Source organism: Tachyglossus aculeatus, chromosome 6 (genome assembly GCF_015852505.1).
Source record: "Tachyglossus aculeatus isolate mTacAcu1 chromosome 6, mTacAcu1.pri, whole genome shotgun sequence".
Lineage (NCBI taxonomy): Eukaryota > Metazoa > Chordata > Mammalia > Monotremata > Tachyglossidae > Tachyglossus > Tachyglossus aculeatus.
This window is the reverse complement of record NC_052071.1, coordinates 57574402-57591144: the sequence shown is the minus strand read 5'-3', so window position 1 is coordinate 57591144 and position 16743 is coordinate 57574402. Positions and strand designations below refer to the sequence as shown.

At 41.6% G+C, this 16743-nt stretch overlaps 1 protein-coding gene across 1 annotated transcript in view; it reads left to right on the top strand.

Moving 5' to 3' along the window:
* KLHL4 (kelch like family member 4) overlaps positions 1–16743 on the top strand; it is a 183451-nt gene that overhangs the window by 140986 nt on the left and 25722 nt on the right. Inside the window, exons 5-6 of the mRNA XM_038748011.1 lie at positions 5292–5504; positions 9091–9277. Of these exons, the coding sequence (XP_038603939.1) occupies positions 5292–5504; positions 9091–9277 (400 nt within the window). The remainder of the gene's footprint in view (positions 1–5291; positions 5505–9090; positions 9278–16743) is intronic.

Below are 16743 nucleotides of genomic sequence, written 5' to 3'. Positions count from 1 at the left end.
TACAGATACTTGCATAAGTTTCTGTGGGGCTGGGAACAGAGATGAATAAAGGGAGCAGGTCAGGGAGTGGAAGAGGAGAGGAGGGCTAAAAGTAACAGCACAGGAGTAGGTGAAAGCCTGCCTTTTGTGGCAAGGTGGTGAGAACAAATTCCTGTCTGTCTTGCAGAAGGGCTGAAAAAAGAAAAAGAAATTTTACAAGAATTAAAATTCAACCTACCCCCTGGAATATTGCTCCTGCAGCCATTTCCACAACTGGCTTGTAGACTCCCAGAGCGATGAACTGGGAAGGCTTTGGACACATTTTAAAAGAGAAGCGAAGGCTGCCGTGAAGTGGCAAACTTGCTCACAGCATGTTCAAGAATAAATCAAATGAAAAATGGAAATTCCAAAGACTGAAGGTCATCTGGGATCACTAGTTACAGTTTACATTTGACCTGAAGTCTCATCCAATTTTGGAGACTGGATTTCAAATCAGGAAATTCTGAAAGATTAGTGTTGGAGAAGAAGTGGTCCCTGCACATTCTCAATGCTACTGCTATTACTAGCAGCGTGGCTCAGTGGAAAGAGCCTGGACTTTGGAGTCAGAGGTCATAGGTTTAAATCCCGACTCCACCAACTGTCAGCTGTGTGACTTTGGGCAAGTTACTTAATTTCTCTGAGCCTCAGTTACCTCATCTGTAAAATGGGGATTAAAAGTGTGAGCCCCCCAAGGAACAACCTGATTACCTTGTAACCTCCTCAGTGCTTAAAACAGTGCTTTGCACATAGCAAGCATTTAACAAATAATAATAATAATAATAATAATAATGACATTTGTTAAGTGCTTACTATGTGCAAAGCACTGTTCTAAGAGCTAGGGGGGATACAAGGTGATCAGATTGTCCCACGTGGGGCTCACAATCTTAATCCCCATTTTACAGATGAGGTAACCGAGGCTCAGAGAATTTAAGTGACTTGCCCAATATCACACAGCAGACATGTGGCAGAGCTGGGATTCGAACCCAAGACCTCTGATTCCAAAGCCCATGCTCTTTCCACTGAGCCATGCTGCTTCTCAATAATAATGGCATTTATCAAGTGCTTACTATGTGCAAGCACTGTTCTAAGCCTGGGGAGCTTACAAGTTGATCAGGTTGTCCCACATGGGGTTCACAGTTTTAATCCCCATTTTACAGATGAGGTAACTGAGGCACAGAGAAGTTGCCCAAAGTCACACAGCTGACAGTTGGCAGAGCCAGGATTTGAACCAACGACCTTTGACTCCAAAGCCCGTGCTCTTTCCACTGAGCCACGCTGCTTCTCAAACAAATACCATCATTATCATTATTACTACTAGTACTAGTAATAATAAGGATAACAATAGAATGTATCTTGTGCTTCTTATGTGCTAAGCACTGGGGTAGATCAATTAGTCAGATAGGAGTTTTTCCAACCTGGAGCAAATCCAGAAGATTACTCGAAAGTGCTACCTTGCCCCCATTTTGCAGATGAGGAAACAAAGGCCCAGAGAAGTTAAGTGACTTGTCCGAGGTCACTCAACAGGAGTGGAGCAGAGTTGGATTTAAAACTCGATCTCCTGACTCCCAACCGTGTGCTTTCCCCAGTAGGCCATTCATTCATTCATTCATTCATTTATTCAATCGTATTTATTGAGCGCTTACTGTGTGCAGAGCACTGTACTAAGCGCTTGGGAAGTACAAGTTGGAAACATATAGAGACAGTCCCTACCCAACAGTGGGCTCACAGTCTAGAAGATGCTACCTCCCATATCGCCCAGTGAAACCTTCTTCACAGAGAAACAAACAGAAAGTGGGATGAAATGAAGACTGTTCAGAGAGGATCTTCCACAGGACAACAAAACTGAGATAATAATAATAATGATGATGGCATTTATTAAGCGCTTACTATGTGCAAAGCACTGTTCTAAGCACTGGGGAGGTTACAAGGTGATCAGGTTGTCCCCCGGGGGGCTCACAGTCTTAATCCCCATTTTAGAGATGAGGTAACTGCGGCACAGAGAAGTGAAGTGACTTGCCCAAAGTCACACAGCTGACAATTGGCAGAGCTGGGATTTGAACCCATGACCTCTGACTCCAAAGCCCGTGATCTTTCCACTGAGCCAAGCTGCTTCTCTTGAGATCTTGAGATGTGTCCCAAACTCTGATTCTGCCCACATTTACAGAGGAAGCTCTAAAGACCCCGACGGTGGGGGAAGGATATAGGAAGTTGGCTGAGACATCAAGCGGTTGGCTGATATTTCAGTAGAAATAAGAGTAGCCTGGCAATTTTTTTTTCCTTCAGACTAGGGAAAAAAAAGAATTTAAAAATAAATAACCAAAGCCAAACATCAATGAAAATGCAGATATGATAGGAATAGGGATTTCTACTTGGAACCCACAAGTGAAATAACAGGAAGTCGACAGATAAACGCCAAAGCTTTTTAAGCCTCAATGTTTGTTCATCCTAGCCTTATGCCGTTCAGACTCCAGAATCTAAAATTGCCAATTTTTAAAACCCAAAATACTCCTTAATTTTCCTTCGCCCATAGTTTTAATGAGAAAGTTTCAAAACTAAAGTGAATGGAACGTACTTCTCTAAAGCTAGCTGACTAAATTTCAACCCACTGCTGAAGACAACACTATTGCATGTAGAATGTTACTATTTTGGTGGGTATTTTACCATTCTCACTCAAACCAGCTATTTATACCAATATGTCCCACATGTCAATGCCTTATAATCTAAAGAAACGGCAGTTAAATAGTTCAAAGGTTAGTCCTACCACAAAAGCCAAACACTGAGAACTTCCTGTGAAATTATTTCAGTTCTAGAAGCAAAGTATTAACAGTTTCCTGCCTGGTATCTTAGTCCTGCAGACAAAACCCATTCTGATAAACAGCTTGAGTTATTTTTGAAGCCCCAAAGTGGACTTGCCTTCCTTTTCCTATTCTGTGGTGGAAACTGTGTCGAAAGCAGGATGTGCACTAAAACGCAAGGCTGTTGTCTTGTCTAAACAGTTCCAACCCAGAACCTGGTACTTTTATATCTACTGTTAAACTGTGCTCTTAGTAGGATCCATTAAAATACTCTGTTAGGCAAAAGAGTGCTAAAAAGAGCATAGCTCTCCACAGGAACTAATGGAAAGGGCATTATTGAATTCCCAATATCCAAAAAATGTATGAAAATGATACATATTCAAAAAACTGACAGAAATGAGAAGCAGCATATCCTAGTGGATAGAGTATGGGACTATCAGTCAGAAGGACCTGGTTTCTAATCCCAGCTCTACCACTTGATGATGATGATGACATTTATTAAGCGCTTACTATGTGCAAAGCACTGTTCTAAGTGCTGGTCACACAGCACTTGTCTGCTGGGTGAGCTTGGCCAAGTCACTTAACTTTCCTGTGCCTCAGTTACCTCACCTGTAAAATGGGGATTAAGACTGGGAGCCCCATGTGGGACATGGCCTGGGTCCAAAGTGAATTGCTTGCATCTACCCGCGACCTTAGTACGGTCCCTAACACATAGTAAGTGCTCAACAAACACCATAAAAAAAATGACAACAACTCTAGCTGAGAGATCTAATATCAGTGCAAATGAGCAACTACTGTACAATATTTTGAATTAGATGGCTTCTATGAATGCTAAAATCCTTTATTTTTTCTGTGTTCTCTTTCCCATCAATGAACCACATGTGTTCATTGAGCATATACCGTGTGCAGAGCACTGTACTAAGTGCTTGGGAGAATACAATATAACAATATAACAGAATTAGTAGATACATTCCCTGACCACAACAAGCTGACGGTCTAGCTGGGAGACGAACAGAGTTTGGCAAATCATTTCCTGTGTCCGTCTTGCATATAGGAATGCACAGTTTCCCTTCTCCCCTAAGGCTCCAGCCAGTTACCTCCTTCTCACAATTGAGGACAACATACAGAGTCAATCCCTGTTTTGTCACCCAGAACTTGTTGCATTCCTGGACACAAAATACTGCAGCAGCTCTGGGTATGTGGCTGTGAATACATTTAGGTGGTGTGATAGGCTGTGTCCACCAGGCCTGCTCAGGGCTAACAAAGCTAAGTAGAATTAGCCACCAGGAGCCACAGTTTCAAGCTGGAGGAAGCCATCTGGTTCCCAGAATCATAGAAATAATCATAGAATAATCATAGAAATAACACTTATTATTATTAAATAACACACATGTGGCTTAGGAGTCACAAGACCTGGGCTCCTGACTCTGCCACTGGCCTGCTCTGTGACCTTAAGCAAGTCACTTAACCTTTCTCACCTGCAAAATGAATATTTCACACCTGTTCTCCTTCCTATTTAGGCTACAAGCTCCACGGGACAGGGGCTCTGTCAGAACTGATTATATTTGTGTCTTCCCCAGTGCTTAGAATAGGGCTCGGCACACAGTAAGTGCTTAATAAATACCACTGCTGTATTATTATCAACATTGTTATTTATTGAATGCCTGCTGAGAGCAATGCACTGTGATGGCCAGGCCAGTTCTAACAAAACAGTTGCTCTGTTCATGCTGTAAGCACTCTGTATTTCTGAGTCCAGCCAGGACTTTCACTTGCATTTTACTTTTCAAAAATATTTCACAATTTCGTTTGGGGCCTCTTCAAACCATCCCTACTGGAAAAAAAACATTACTATCATCTCCACCTGGGAATTGGATTGGGTAGGCTTAATAAACATAATTTTTCTTAAGGTAGCAAAGCATCAAAAAGCCAAATTACTGATAAGCCGTAATCTAGCTTCTGCGAAGTAGAGTCAGAACTCACACCAGGAGGTTACTGACATACAGGTGAAGTGAATGCATTATTTCGACAGATGATTATTGGACTGGCTTAGATTGTGAAAAGACCCATTCCTTCCACATTATAAACCTACTGTTGTCTTAATTGCTGTATATAATGCTATATTACAGATTGTTAGAAATAACAGTACAATATACACATACATATTTGTATATAACATGCTTACCAACTCTGTTGCATGTTACTTTCCCAGGCACTTAGTACAGAGCTCTGCAGATAGTAAACACTCAAATGCACTTCCCTGTGGTATGTAGAAACAAACACTGTTCTCATTAATTCTTCCACATGATAATGGGAGAATTTGGTTTAGATGCTTTAAGTTCCCTGGATTCAAAATAAGAACTGAACGAATCCTCACCAGGTTAGGTGGGATATAATTCAGGTTTTGAAATGGTTTGATGTGTCACATTTGGATGAGAAGGGCAACAAAAATATGAAATTTCATTCTCTTTTCCTTCTCAGGAACACTTCATAGAGGTAATAAAGAACCAAGAATTCCTCTTACTCCCAGCTAATGAAATCTCCAAGCTACTGTCTAGTGATGACCTCAATGTTCCAGATGAAGAAACCATATTCCAGGCTCTAATGCTATGGGTGAGGCATGCCTTACAAGAAAGACAGAGAGATCTCAGCATGCTGCTCTCTTTCATCAGGCTACCATTACTACCACCGCAGGTGAGGAAACCAACTTCAGTCACATTAGTTGTCTCAGAGTAATAACTGGGAGTGAAAATTTGGAAGGTTTCACTCCACTGACCTGCCAATTTCTGATTTTGGGTAGTAAGGATTACTCCAGCTCTTCATTCGAGCCAAGTTTCACCTCCTTCCCTCTCTCTTGCCTTTTTTTTTTTTGGCCAGCGCTGCTAACAAGGGGAACAGATGAACTAATTTGAATTACAGGCTGCCTCCCCTCAACTTAGAAGCAGCGTGGCTCAGTGGGAAAAGCACGGGCTTTGGAGTCAGAGGTCATGGGTTCAAATCCCATCTCCGGCAATTGTCAGCTGTGTGACTTTGGGCAAGTCACTTAACTTCTCTGGGCCTCAGTTACCTCATCTGTAAAATGGGATAAAGACTGTGATCGCCCCCCGTGGGAGAACCTTGTAACCTCCCCAGTCCTTAGAACAGTACTTTGCACATAGTAAGTGCTTAATAAATGCCATTATTATTATTATTATTATTATTATTATAATGAACAGGAAAATGACCCAAAGGCAGGTGTCAAGAAAGAGGAAATGTTGGCATCCTGGACAGCCCAAATATTGGAAGACTAAACCTTTTGTCATTGGATAGACTGGAGTTACAGCAAGAAAATAATTCCTCTGATTTCTGAGAATCTGGAGAATGTTGCGTGACAGATGATATTTTGTACTTCCTGATAAAATGCGCCAAACCAGAGTTGGAATGGATGCTCTGTTTTGGCTACCAAAGAGAAAACGGTGTCAGGCTCAGTTATGGCCCATGAAATCAGTAAGGATTGGAATTGAGAAGCAGTGTTGCCCAGTGGGTGGAGCACGGGCCTGGGAATCAGAAGGACATGGGTTCTAATCCCTTCTCCATAACTTGTCTGTTGGGTGACTTTGGGCAAGTCACTTCACTTCCCTAGACTTCGGTTCCCTCATCTGTAAAATGGGGATTAAGACTGGGGGTCCCATGTGGGACAAGGAAAATAATAATAATAATAATGGTATTTGTTAAGCGCTTACTATGTGCAAAGCACTGATCTAAGCACAGGGGAGGTTACAAGGTGATCAGGTTGTCCCACGGGGAGCTCACAGTTTTAATACCCATTTTATACATGAGTAAACTGAGGCACAGAGAAGTTAAGTGACTTGCCCAAAGTCACACAGCTGACAGTTGGGGCGGAGCCGGGATTTGAACCCATGACCTCTGACTCCAAAGCCTGTGCTCTTTCCACTGAGCCACACTGCTTGTAGATTGTGTATCTACCCCAGCATTTAGTACAGTGCCAGGTACGCAGTATGTGATTACCAAATACCATAAAAAAAAAAATGATTGCACAATGATTAGGAGGATAAGCCAGTAAGATAAACATGCTCATCTCTGTTTCTGTGTAAGATCCATAAACCATAAGACTATACTTATGCTGTTTTTTATTCTAAGTTACGTCTTTAACCCTGTGGAGAAACACTTTGCTCTTAAAAGGTCAGTGCCTAGTTACAGCCTGGAGGACCCCAAAGTGGATTTAAGGGCAGAAGAGCAGGACACTGTCACTGTGACTCTCAGGAACCAAAAGGTCCAAAGCATTCCATGAAAGGGGAAAAAGTTTCTTTGGTTTTTTTTTTTAAATTGTATTTGTTAAATCCTTACTATGTGTCAAACACTGTTCTAAGCACTGGGGTAGGTTTAAGTTAATTAGGTCAGATACCGTCTCTGTTCCTCAGGGGACTTACAGTCTAAGGAGGAGGGAGATGGCGTAAGATATGATCCCCATTTTACCACTGAGGAAACTGAGGCACAGAAAAATTAAGTGACTTGCCCAGGTCATCCAGAAAGCAATTGGCAGAGCCAGGATTAGAACCCAGATACTCTGATTCCCAGGCCCCTGTTCTTTCCACTACGACACACTGCTTCTCTATTGTTTCAAAAATGGATGAGGCAGTTAGTGTAAACGTTGGTGGAGATATCAACAGTCTGTTGAACTGCAAAAACGTTGGACAGATGTACTCTAGAATCAATCAATCGCTCAATTAATCAATCGTATTTATTGAGCGCTTACTGTGTTACAGGGAAGCAGTGTGGCATAGGGGATAAAATCTGGGATTGGGAGTCAGAATATTATGGGTTCTAATCCTGGCTCCTCCACTCTTGTCTGTTGTGTGGCCTTAAGCAAGTCACTTCACTTCTCTGTGCCTCTTTTACCTCATCTGTAAAATGGGGATTAAGATTGTGAGCCCTGTGCAGAGCAGGGACTGTGTCTAACCTGATTTGCTTGTATCCATCCCAGCATTTAGTACCTTGTCTGGCATATAGTAAGTGCTTAACAAATACCATAATTATTATTACTAAGCGCTCAATAAATAAGATTGAATGAATGAATGATGGAGAGGAAAGGGTAGTTTTTAGCTATTTTGTGAAGGTTGAGCCAACAGGTCAAGGTCTAGAAGAGGAAGGTTCCCATTAAAAGTGGTTAATTAGTTGAAAATCAAGACAAATAGGCAGTGGGGAGCCCTACCAAAAAGAACTGCCATTATTGAAAATCACAGTTTGCCCATGTCCACGTGAGGGAAAAATAACGTTCAGTGGAAATCGACGCACGTTTATGAAAATAGACAGAGATTTCTTGATTCTCAATCTCATTCAGCCCAGCGAGATGATTTAGCGAAACCTGATTTCTGAGCTCGTCTAGCCGCTTCTGAGTACAGCCTGTTGAACGCCACAGGTAGAACCTCTCACCAAAAAGGGATTTTTAGTAAGCGTGGAAAAATAAGGTCTAAATAGAAAAAGAACCTTTTACAAGAGAAAAATTTTAAGTCCAATGGTAGTGATGTCTAAGCATTTTGTTCAATGCTCTGCACACAGTAAGCATTCAATAAATACCACTGTTTGATTGCAGACAGTGGACTCTGTGGACAGTGTCCAGTGGACAGTGGATTGCAGAAAGACATTACTCGTTAGCAATAGAACCCTGTTGCTCATCTGGATTCTTGGGTAGGAGCCAAGGAGAGGCTGGAAAGTGCCTAAAAGGAATATTTAGAAGGGAGTGGTCGAGGCAGTAAAGCTCACAAACCCAAACTCACTAGTTCGTTTTCTACAAAACATGGAAAGTTTCAGGACTAGATTCTAAGTTTGGCTTTGGATGGGTGACCTGGCCACTTATCCATGAATACTTCCATGAGTAATTAAATTTGAAATAACAATGATTGTGGTATTTTTAAAGTACTTATTACATTCCAGAAACTGGGGAGAATACAAGCGAACCGGGTTGGACACAGTCCCTGTCCCACATGGGGCTCGCAATCTTAATCCCCATTTTACAGATGAGGTAACTGAGGCACAGAGAAGTGAAGTGACTTTGCCTAAGGTCACACAGCAGAAAAGCTATGGAGCCGGGATTAGAACCCATGACCCACGACTCCTAGGCCCGTGCTTTCTCCACTGTGCCATTCTGTTTCACTATGCAATGTGGCTTCACTGTGCCATGCTGCTTACTAGTTTTCTTTGAATAATCACTTTCTTGGTCAATGGGGCAGCGCGGTGGGAGAGAATCTCCGTATATTCGTCACTTGTCTTTACATTCCAGTTACTAGCTGACCTTGAAAATAGTTCCATGTTTGTGGATGACCTGGAATGTCAAAAACTTCTGATGGAGGCCATGAAGTACCACCTGTTACCAGAAAGACGATCGACGATGCAAAGTCCACGAACCAAGCCCAGAAAGTCTACAGTGGGGGCTCTGTACGCTGTGGGGGGCATGGATGCAACAAAAGGTTAGTGGGAAACTTCAGATGTCTTAGACAAATGTTTTACACAAATGCCTATTCCATAATTCTTTGTTCCATCAGAAACACAGGACTTTTGGAGCAGACAAGCCTAACCACTTCTATTTCTGCAGAGGATTTTGTTGAAGATGGAGTTTTATCTAAGTTGCTTTGAATGGGGAGGATGAGACTGGCAATTTGGATCTGGGCTGGCTTCTGAGTCCCGTGTAAAATCCCCCAATCTTTTGGGAGCAAGGTTAGACGCCACTGATGTTGTACAGTTGCCAGATATGCAACTTCCAATTTTGGCATCCACTCTGCTGTGTGACCTTGTGTCACTTTAATTCTCTGTGCCTCATTTATTTCATTTGTAAAATGGGGATGGAGACTGTGAGCCCTTCCAGGGACTGTATCCAACTCGATTTGCTTGAATCCACTCCAGTGCTTAGTACAGTGCCTTGCACATAGTAAGCTTTTAACAAATACCACAGTTATTATTATTACTATGTCCAAGTCATTGAATAACAGGTTTGAATGCCTTGTTAAGAGTTACCAGTGAACAGAGCTCCAGATACGAATCTTCTGGGGAGAATAGTCTTTCTGACTTCCTCAAATGATCTTTGTTTGGCCAAACTGAAATCTACTTCCAGGATCACTTTGAGTAGATGCACTATTTCCCATTCATCTCTGATGACTTAATTACTAAAACATCAACTAGAAATTTAAGATCAAATCCAAAGTATTTGAAAATATGGCACTATTCATAGGAGATATTCAAAGAGCTTTTTTGACAGGCTAAATTTCAAGCATAGGTAGAAAACTTGTTTACATGACAGGACTTTAAAAGTTACTCATTTAAAGTTGTAGCAGTAGACTGTCATTATGAATCTTCTAAATTGCAAAAAGAAGCTTTTTAATTTTTTGGACATCAATAGGCAGATATGGTATTTTGGCCTTTAGACTGTAAACTCCCTGTGGGCAGGAATCATGCCTTCCAACTCTATTGTTAAGCGCTTACTATGTGCCAAGCACTGTTCTAAGTGCTGGGGTAGATATAAGGTAATCAGGTTGTCCCACATCGGGCTCACATTCTTATGATCCCTTTTCCAGATGAGGTAACTGAGGCACAGAGAAGCTAAGTGGCTTGCCCAAGGTCAGCAGACAAGGAGACAAGGTCCACACAGCAGACAACTGGTAGAGGTGGGATTAGAACCCATGACCTTCTAACTCCCAACGCTGTGCTGTTTCCACTAAGACGCACTGTTTCTCCGAATACAATTTTATTGTAGTCAACCAAGTGGGTACTTAGTACAGTGCTCCAAAGGCAGTAAGTACTCAATAAATACCACTGATTGATAAGTTAATATGAATGATTCTTCAAGGATCTGCAACTCCATTTTTTTTTAATGGTATTTGTTAAGTGCTTACTTCATGCTTGGCACTGTACTAAGCACTGGGCTAGGTACCAGATAATCAGATTGAATACATTCTCTGCCCCACAAAGGGCTCCCTGTCTTAATCCCCATTTTATAGATAAGGTAAATGAGGCACAGAGAAGTGAAGTGATTTGCCCAAGGTCAGAAAATAGATAATTGTTGGGGCCTAGATTAGAATCCAGGTCCTCTGACCTAAAGGTTAGGGCTCTTTCCACCAGATCATGGTGCTTCTCCACTAGTAGAAGTAGTAATTCTCACCACTAATGCCACCTTGAGATAGAGGGGCGTGGGGGGATGTAATCCAACAGGAACAAGTCATTTAAAAATTTCTTTTCACAGTCTACAAGGATCTCCTTTGCTTATTAGGAATGCAACATAAAATGCCAGGTTTTCTTGGAAAGAAAACCATTTTAAAAAGGAGACTGGAGTCAAAGTTCTCTACGAAACACATTCCTCTTTCATGTATGTCAGTGGAAATTGGAGTAGTTCATAAGAAACATGCAAATTAATCATTTAGAAAGAACCTGACTTCACACCCAGAGAATGTAAGTTAGCAAATGCAATCGTTCCAAAACTCTGCAGAGCGACTTTGCAGAATTCTTGTTTGGAAAATAACAAGTGCAATCATTTCCTACTATTAGTTTTAAGCTTACTGCCCTGCCATTTCACAACACTATGCTAGATAGAGTGTGTAGTTAAAGCTTTTCTGACCATTTCTTAATAATAATAATAATAATATTGTTGGCATTTGTTAAGCACTTACTATGTGTCAAGCACTGTTCTAAGCGCAGGGGTAGATACAAGGTAAATATTAGTGCATTGGCTGGGAATTACTATTCAATGTTTGCTGTTGTATGGTATAAATTAGGAAATGCCAGCTGGTAGATAATAATTTTAGCTTAATATAGTCAGTATAAATTAGGAAATTCCAGCTTTTCAAGTTTTGCTTAATGGGCAAGAGGTAATTGGCCAAACAATAGTCATTCATTCATTAACTCAGTCATATTTACTGTATGCAGTACAGTGTACTAAGAGCTTGGAAAGTACAATTCAGCAATGAAGAGGGACAAACCCTGCCCACAATGGGCTCACAGTCTAGAAGGGGGGGGACATACATCAAAACTAGTAAACAGGCATCAAAAGCATCAATATAAATGCATAGAATTACAGATTTATGCACATCAAAACAAGTAAATGGGCATTAATGTAAATAAATGGAATTATAGATTTGTACACATCAAAACAAGTAAACGGGCATTAATCTAAATAAATGGAATTATAGATATGTACATATATACACAAGTGCTGTGGGGCAGGGGAGTAGAGCAAAGGGAGTGAGGCGGGCCATGGGGAGGGGAGGAGGAGCTGAAGAAAAGGGGGGCTTAGCCTGTTTTAGAATTTACTGAGTGCTTACTCTCTTCAAAACACTGTATTATGCATTTGCAAATTTGTAGTCATGATCCCTGCTCTCAAGGCACTTACAGTCTAGTGGGGGAGACAGACACGATCATTGTTTACAGGTAGGAGGACATCATAGGTATGAGAACGATTCACTGGCTGGTTTCAGAAGTCACCACAATTGCTGCCTCCTCAAAGAATGAGTAGGGATGTTTTTTACTGTAATGGGAGTGCTTTCAGGGGTCTCCACTGCCCTGGTGAAAACTGGATGTTGAATCTAAATTCCACAGTTATTATCTTCCCAAGACCCCCAGTGGGGAAGGAATTTTAGAGGAGGGCTTACTGGTCAACCTGCAGATTTGAACATTTATCTTCTCAGTCTGGAGTTTCCCGCTGTGCCTGATTTATGTTCCTTAATAGAAAACAAAGAAAAAGGAAAAGACCTTTTCCATGAGTATGGGCACTTAGTTTTTGTTTCTCTTTTAATGGCATTTGTTAAGGGCTTACTATGTGCCAAGCACTGTACTGAGCACTGAGGTTGGTACAAAGAAGCAGAATGGCTTAGTGGGAAAAGGCCGGGCTTGGGAGTCAGAGGTCATGGGTTCTAATCCCGGCTCTGCCACTTGTCAGCTGTGTGACATTGGGCAAGTCACTTAACTTCTGTGGGCCTTAGTTACCTTATCTGTAAAACGGGAATTAAGATTCTGAACCCCACGTGGGACAGCCTGATTACCTTGTATCTACCCTAGCGCTTAGAATAGTGCTTGGCACATAGAAAGCACTTAACAAATACCATCATTATTATTATTATTATTACAAGCTAATCTCATTGGACACAGCCCACAGAGGTGTCACAGTCTTAATCCCCATTTTACAGATAAAGTAACTGAGAGCCAGAGAAGTTGAGTGACTTGCCCAAAGTCACACAGCTGATGTGTGGTGGAGCCAGAATTAGAACCCATGACCTTCTGAATATCAGGCCTGTGGTCTATCCATTAGACCATACTACTTCCTGCCAATGTGTTTTTTCACTCATCTAAAAAAAGTCCATGCTTTTCAACTTTCACCTTTTGATGTTTAGGAAGTACAATATTTTCTCAGTTTCCAGTTTCCTGTCAGACTCACCACTCTGCTCCAAATGAGGGATTAAAAATAGCCATCAATCACACTAATACACCCCTGAAGGGAATGGGACATTTGATCCAAATGAATTGGCCAATTTATGAAGTCCAATTAGGATTTTAAAGGGAGAAATGTTTGCAATTCAGGGGAAGAAAAATGAAGACTGGGAAATGCTGGTAATACCTTCTAATAGTAAAAGAGGTATTTGCTCAGGGCTTTTTCTGTGCCAAGCATTGTACTAAGCACTGGGACACCTTTCCTGTTCCACATGGGTCTTTGGAATCTTTTAAGGAGAAGGCAAAGTGGACACAGAAACCCTCCAAACATCAGGAGCCAAAGCCAACGACTCTGATGAAGAGGACTGTGTTCTTTATTGATGGGCAGAGAAAAAGGGCACACGCAAAAACTCCACATTCAATGTGGAGACGAGATATAAATTGTTGTTGGTTTTAAGAGAGTGAGTCCTAAAATAAGAGTAGTGTAAAGTAATAGTAGTAGCAATAGTAGTAATCAAGCCATAGTAGTAATAGTACCAGTTGAAATACCCACAGAGAAACAGCTTGGTCTATTGTATAGAGCATGGGCCTGAGAATCAGAAGGACCTGGGTTCTAATTCTGGCTCTGTCACTTGTCTGCTGTTTGACCTTGGTTAAGTCATTGCACTTCTCTGTGCCTCAGTTACCTCATCTGTATAATGGGGATTTAGGCTGTGAGCCTCTGTGAGACATAGGCTGTGTCTAGCCTGATTAACTTGTATCTACGCCAGCACTTAACACAGTATCTCTCATATAGTAAACACCTAATAAATACCGTTTAGTGAATCAGGTCTGTACTAAATGCTTGGTTAGAGCAAAAACACCTATTCCCTGTCCTCAAGGCTCAGACAGTTTAAGAAGAAAGCTTACATATTGTTTCAGAGTCTCTTCTGGAGAAACATCACCTTCTCTTGTTCACTAAGATCAGGAAAACTCACGTCAGGAAAACTCACGTCATCACAGTCATTCTTAATATCCTGAAGCCTATGAAGGGAAAGAGAAGCTACCTGAATTCTGCTTTAGCTTGTAATACTCCCAGTGCTCTGCCTGGTGCTTGTTAAATAATAATTTTATCTTAATAATTACCATTACTTTGGCATCTTCCACTTTAAACCATTTTCCTGGCTATACCGGAGCCTTAGAGTGGTTGGGAGCCCCTTTCTACCTATTTGTTGACAGTGGATACTGCTCCTTCCATCTCCGAGGACTCAAAAAGCGATGATAATTGCCAATCGAAGGCTTGGTTCACCTGGTTGGCCTGGCTCTGTTTCCAACCCAATTAGCGGATTGTTTTCTCCACAAACCCTCCTTAGACCTGAGGCAGAAAATCAATTCTGCCTTTTCATCTGGCTGCCTTTCTTAGATTGTGAATGAAAAACTATAGATTGGCTCAGATTTCTCTCAAGCTCTAGGCCTCAATTACAATCCCAGTCTTCCTTCCTCTATGGTTGCTTAGCCATTTTCCCTGCTGTGCTACATGGGCATTTAAGAGCAGTTGCAGCCCCTGGGGACTGACTGGCAGGAACCATTTGAGGCCTAAGAACAGATTTAGGTTAAGAGAGAGTAAATAGGTGTCCAGGTAAGTAAAGTAAGAAAAACAGTAAGAAACCTTCATATGCAGGCTTCAAATCATTACCTTTGTAAAGCTGGAAATGGGAAAGACCCAAGTACAATTTTAGCATACATGACCATTAGACTGTAAGCTCTCCAAGGAGAGGAAGCACATCTATTTTTCTGCTGTGTGACCTTGGGTGATTCACTTTACTTCTCCGTGCCTCAGTTATCTCATCTATAAAATGGGGATTGAAACTGTGAGCCCCACGTGGGCCAGGGATTATGTCCAACCTGATTTGCTTGTATCTACCCCAGCACTTAATACAGTTCCTGGTACATGCTAAGTACTTATTATTATTATTATTATTACTTAACAAATACCATTATTATTAGTATCATTATTATTGAACATTCCACGGGCAGGAATGTTTTTAATGAACTTCTACAATGGCTTCAAGGTAGGTCTATTCTTGTGAAAAATAAGCTGGCCTCTGGAGATTTTATGTCTTTTTTGATGGCATTTATTAAGTGCTTACTGTGTGCAAAGCACTGTTCTAAGCACTGGGGAGGTTACAAGGTGATCAGGTTGTCCCACGGGGGAGTCACAGTCTTAATCCCCATTTTACAGATGAGGGAACTGAGGCCCAGAGAAGTTAAGTGACTTGCCCAGTGTCACACAGCTGACAATTGGCAGAGCTGGGATGTTCTTGATAAATGTTTGTTCTTCATATCTTTTTTTTTATTAGAACTCTTTCAGATTTCTCAGTTTCTAACTCCTAGTGCCTATAAGACTTAGAACATCCAGTTTTCTTCAACTTTTTCCAGACTAAGGCATAGCTTTCCCTTATGAGGAGTTTCTCACAGGCTCTTTTAGATGAGAAACATAGAGACAACTTCATATGCTTTTAAGGATTTTAGGCTTATGGTCAGAGGAGAATCTAACAGATAGAAGCCTTAATTCCTGGTCCAGTTACTCATACTTGTGAAATTATGGCTCTCTGCCTCAGTGTGCCCCTGGATTAAAGGTAACAGGGAACTCAATTGCTCGGTCAGAGGGTCCTGAACTGAAGCACTTCTGGACTGTGAGCCCATTGTTGAGTAGGGATTGTCTCTATTTGTTGCCAAATTGCACTTTCCAAACGCTTAGTACAGTGCTCTGCACAGAATAAACGCTCAATAAATATGATTGAATGAAGGAATGAATGAATGATTATTATCTACTACTTCTCTGGTACTCTCCCAAGCATTCAGTATTAATCAATCCATTCAAGGATAGTCAAGGATTCAGAGGTATTTATTGGACATTTGCTATGTAGAGAGAACTGTACTAAGCACTTGGAAGGGTACAACAGAGTTAGTGGACATGTTCCCTGCCCACAACGAGTATACAGCCTAGAGAGATGGAATTTTTTTAATGCCTGTCTCCCCCACTAAACTGTACTAACTCTATGATACCATACTCTCCCAAGAGAAGCAGCATGGCTCACTGGAAAGAGCCCGGGCTTTGGAGTCAGAAGTCAGGGGTTCAAATCCTTGCTCCACCAATCGTCAGCTGTGTGACTTTGGGCAAGTCACTTAACTTTTCTGTGCCTCAGTTACCTCATCTGTAAAATGGGGATGAAGACTGTGAGCCCCCCGTGGGGCAACCTGATCACCTTGTAACCTCCCCAGCGCTTAGAACAGTGCTTTGCATGTAGTAAGCTTTTAATAAATGCCTTCATTATAATTATTATTAAGTGCTTAGTACAGTGTTTTGTACATAGTAAGCGCTCAGTAAATACGAACGACTGAATGACTGACTGTGTTTTCCATGAACCTGGTGCAGAAGGGCCGGGGGTGTTGGCCTGACACGTGAGAGTGACGTTTTGGATGCAGGGAACAGTTCCAAGCAGATGGGCTAGTAGAGATGTCTGGTGGCCTTTCCGGGCCC